At 48.8% G+C, this 4,315-nt stretch overlaps 1 protein-coding gene across 1 annotated transcript in view; it reads left to right on the top strand.

The window, feature by feature from the left end:
- The first annotated feature begins 540 nt into the window (after window positions 1-540).
- The window catches only part of LOC106741023 (homeobox protein orthopedia-like), a 34,904-nt gene continuing 31,129 nt past the window's right edge, over window positions 541-4,315 (top strand). The window contains exon 1 of the mRNA XM_014612580.1: window positions 541-586. Within this exon, the coding sequence (XP_014468066.1) occupies window positions 541-586 (46 nt within the window). The remainder of the gene's footprint in view (window positions 587-4,315) is intronic.

Genomic DNA, 4,315 nt, shown 5'->3' with positions numbered 1-4,315 from the left:
AGCTAATTAGTCGGCTCCGGCCGCCCCCACCGGTGGGGAAAAAAAGAAAGAAAAGGGAATTTCGATTCCGGAGGATTTCGGAGGTAGGCACCGCGAACGGCTAGCTACCTTCCTGAATCCAGGATCTCTGCCTGAAGGATAGGAGCGATTTAATATCACGCCCACAACGGAGAACGCGAGGGGAGTGGGGACCTTCGCGAGCCGCGGGTGCGAAGGAGAGGTCGCGTTGTCGGAGCGTTCGTGCGAGCGAGACGCCGTTACTCCCGCTGAAGCAGCCGCGAGTGGGGGTGTTCGGATATGGCAGTCGGCCAGTCGGCTGTTTGCCTTCCTGGGGCACGGGCCGTTCCTCAGGCTCGCCTGTAGAACTCTGATATACTCTACATCTCCACCGGAGATCACCGTGCGTTTCTCGCGTCCGTCGCCGCCTAGTTTCCTTATTTCCGTGGTTCCTCGGGCTGACGAGGGTGAGGTGCTCGCGGCGGTGTCGCGCGGATTTCCGCTTCCGCGTGCTGTACCGGAGCTACGCTCCTCGAGAGCGGCATGCTCAACAATATCACCGGCGGCAATTCCGTACACGGTATCTCCGGTAAGTACCGTATATACTGCCATCTTATCAGTGCGCGTCTGAAAAAAGAAAGAATCGGCCGAAAAAGCGCGACCGAAGCGACTCGCTGCGCGTTGTCGCGGGGGTTGATTGTCCAGCTCGGGGCTGGAAAGACGAAAGACACCCGTCGATTTCCGTCGCAGCCTCGCTCGTTTCACGCGACGGTCCCACGGTTTGAACGTTCACACGCGGGGAAAAGTCGCCTCGCATTCCTCGGATCGCCGACGAAATATGACAAACCGCGACCGTCGCTTCGAACGGTTCGTATTCACCCTCAGCCATGACACACGTACATACTTCGGGCTAACAGGTATCATCGTGCGAATGTACTCAGTGATCCTTAGATCGTTGTCCCGACAAAAGTTGAGGCATAAGTATATACTTCCGCATATTCTTTGGAGGGTGGTTCAATTTCTCGGGTGGCCGCCGATGTCTTGCCGTCGGTATCGCTCACGTCGCTTTCACGACGGTGCACCGGTGGATTTCGTCCACCCTGTCGCCCAGATTTACAATTGATTCTCCCAGAGAATCGATTGCGAAGCAAAGTGTCGGGCGATTTGACGGGATCAAGGGCAATATTCTCGAAGTTGACGACGGCACCGGTCGCACACGGTCACCTTTAACGCGAGTTCCAACGGGATTGATGAGACTTGAAGTTCGGAATTTCGTTAACATTCAGCGGTGGAACGTTGTATCGAGTAATGCGCTCTTCACATTTACATAAGCTATGAAAAGTTAGTTAGGTCGTACGATATCAATATTAATATCGCTTAATCATGACCGATGCCGCTGTAACGAGGACATCGAAAGCCAGTCGTCCGTTGATGCGCATCGTTACGTAATCGCGCCGACATTTCCGTAAAAAAACCTCAAAGTAACCATCCAAACCGGCCACTTTCGCGAATTCAGTTTGATTTCTTGCGCGGTCGGACTCGATCAGGCGCGTGACGGGGCGAAAAGCGCGACGGCACGATATCAATGCGATGTTCAGCGATTCTTTCGCCGTTTGATCGCCTTCAATCTCGGATTTAAAGCACCGCGCCAAGTACCGTTGTCAAGCATCAGGTGTCCCATAAGAACGGCGCGCTTTCTTCGCGCATTTTATAGTGCTAGTTGGTCGCCACGTTTAGTTGCTGTGAATCCTAACGCTCGGTGCACTTCGAACGTTAACTTTTAGACCCGGCACTTTAATACGTCGGCACAATGCGCTTAGTCAAGTAAATTTATTAATTAATCGGACATGTGATACTGTACGTATCACAAGTATATTGCCGGTTTGCAAGTACTTGACAACTTTTACGAAAGCAAACAGTTATTTATTAAAGGCTGAGTAAAATTTATCGCTCGACGTTTGAAGAGGTGCCGAGCATCGAATAAGAAATATCAGTTGTTCATTTTTCATCATCACGCGATGATAATGAAGCTGAAAATGATATGCACCAGAGTTGCGGTTCAACGTTGCCCGTCGCTGGCGGGTCGGAGATTCTTCGTGAGGACCGTGATCGTTTTCGACGCGAAGCAAATAAATTAATAAAATAGACAGCATCACTATGACCTTTCGCCGAATAATTATCGTCGAAAACGCCGATCACTGAGCTTCATTCGCAAAATTCAATTTGAACTTCGATGTCGATTTGATTTTATCAGCCGGGAAATTTCGCGAAACCGTCTATTTTTTTCGACGCTGCTTTGTCGCTAAGCGTGTCACAATAATTCCGCATTCTTTATTATGCTTATAAATAAAATATAAATTCACCGAGTGTGAGCTCGAATTCCGTGTTTAATCAATTTGATTTCCACCATCCGTCGGCTCGCGTAGGGACTCTTTCGCCCGGCTAATCCACCGTGAATAATCCTGCCGAAGGGCTGTGGGTTGAAATTAATACATCGCGTTTTTTGCTATAAAATATTTATCATTCTGATAAACGCTTCTAAACTCACATTCATTCCGAAGACCAATTTTTTTCTTTATCCACCCACGTTCGACAAGCGGAACAACATTCGCGAAACTTCCCCCTCCGTAAGGATCCTAATTTAATTATAAGAGGATAATTGCGTCCGCATAATTAACGAAGTTACTCGACTTTCATTATGTACGATATACACTATTTCTGGCGCCGCGTCGCATACTTCGCGTCTCCAACAGAACTGCAGAATGTGAGATATCTTTTCTTGATTTCGATTAATCGCGCCTTTCATCGAGAGAACGATGGAGTAAAAAGTCCGAAACGAACGACGAAACTCGAGTGGACAGTCGAGTATTTGCGGAAGAAACAGCGTGTTGTGTTACAAGCCGGTAACACGTGACGCGCGCCCGTCTTCCTCCTCCTTCGGTCTCAAGAAAGCCGCTTCTCGAGTTTGATGATCTTAATTACCTCAACACTGATTACATTACGCGGGAAGTTGAGGAACGATTTAGAGAGTTAGAATATTACGGGCGAGGCAAGAACTGGGCGCAAAGCGCCACACGTTAACACGGCTCGAGAGGAAATTGTCGTTCGATTCTTCGTTCTTTCGTCGCGACCGACCGACCGGCGGCATCCCCGCAGCTCCTTTCGCGGCGTGCAATCTTACCGCCGAAAAATTCGTCGTACAAATTACGTCCTGCGAATTGCGTCTCCTGCAATTTGTAAAATCATCTTTTGCCTCTGATTCCTCTAAATGACGCCGTTACACGATCGTCAAACGGATTCGGCGGGTCTGACATATGCCGAAGGAATTTCCTTTTGATCGATATTAAACATTTCTCTTGGAACAATTTTAGAGAATGTTCCCTCCGACACGAAATCTCGAGTTTCGGTTGAAATTTCGACAGACCGAATGTGTCTCGAAGATCGTACCACAATAACGTGAAATATACAACAAGACGTAAGCGGTAATCTAATTGACCAATTGTACAGTCCGAGAATAATCGACCGTAGTTGATCAATTAACTTACTGCTTACGTCTTACTACATGCTTTACGCTGTTATAAAACGGCTTTTACAGCGGAATTCACGCGGTGTATCTCGAATCGGCATCTGCCTTCCGTCGTGCGATGATAAATCGCGTTAATTCGTCTTCTGCCGAATGCGATTAAACATATACTTATGCTACAACGGCTGATGAATTCGTGATCGCGCATGCGGAGAGACACTGCCTTCAATTATCCGCCTTCAACTTGCGCGATATCGAAAATGAGAAATTCCGCCGTCGGATACGGGCGCTCTCTCTCTGTCTCTCTCTCCTCCGGACTCTCGCGTGCACACACACACACACACACACACACACTCACTCACACACACACAGCTCGCGCGCTCGCTTCAAGTATGCGTCCGTTAAAATTTTTTATGATATACGTTAATTGCATTTGGTGCGCATCGACCATCCATTGAGACAAGGCGGGCGCCACCGCTCGCGAGCGGTGACACGCGAATAAATACGTCTGTCACGACATTTCCGGATAGTAATGTGATTTATGACTTTATTATTCAGACGTTTCTGCGCGCGGCGGACTGTCAATCACGAGGTTTTCGAACGCCGATAAATACGCGGCCGAGTGTTATAAAAATTTCTTCCTCTTTTTTTTTCGCCCGTCGCCGCAGCCACCTCGCGTATATCCTAAATTATCCGCGAAACCGAGCCGAATTGGCGGCGAGCCGCGCTGCAATATCGAGGTAGAGAGCACACAGAGAGAAAGAGAGAGAGAGAGAGAGATAGGGAGGGAGGGAG

The sequence above is a fragment of the Dinoponera quadriceps genome, unplaced genomic scaffold (assembly GCF_001313825.1).
Source record: "Dinoponera quadriceps isolate SergipeBrazil2010 unplaced genomic scaffold, ASM131382v1 scaffold367, whole genome shotgun sequence".
NCBI lineage: Eukaryota > Metazoa > Arthropoda > Insecta > Hymenoptera > Formicidae > Dinoponera > Dinoponera quadriceps.
This window is presented reverse-complemented; position numbering and strand designations above follow the sequence as displayed.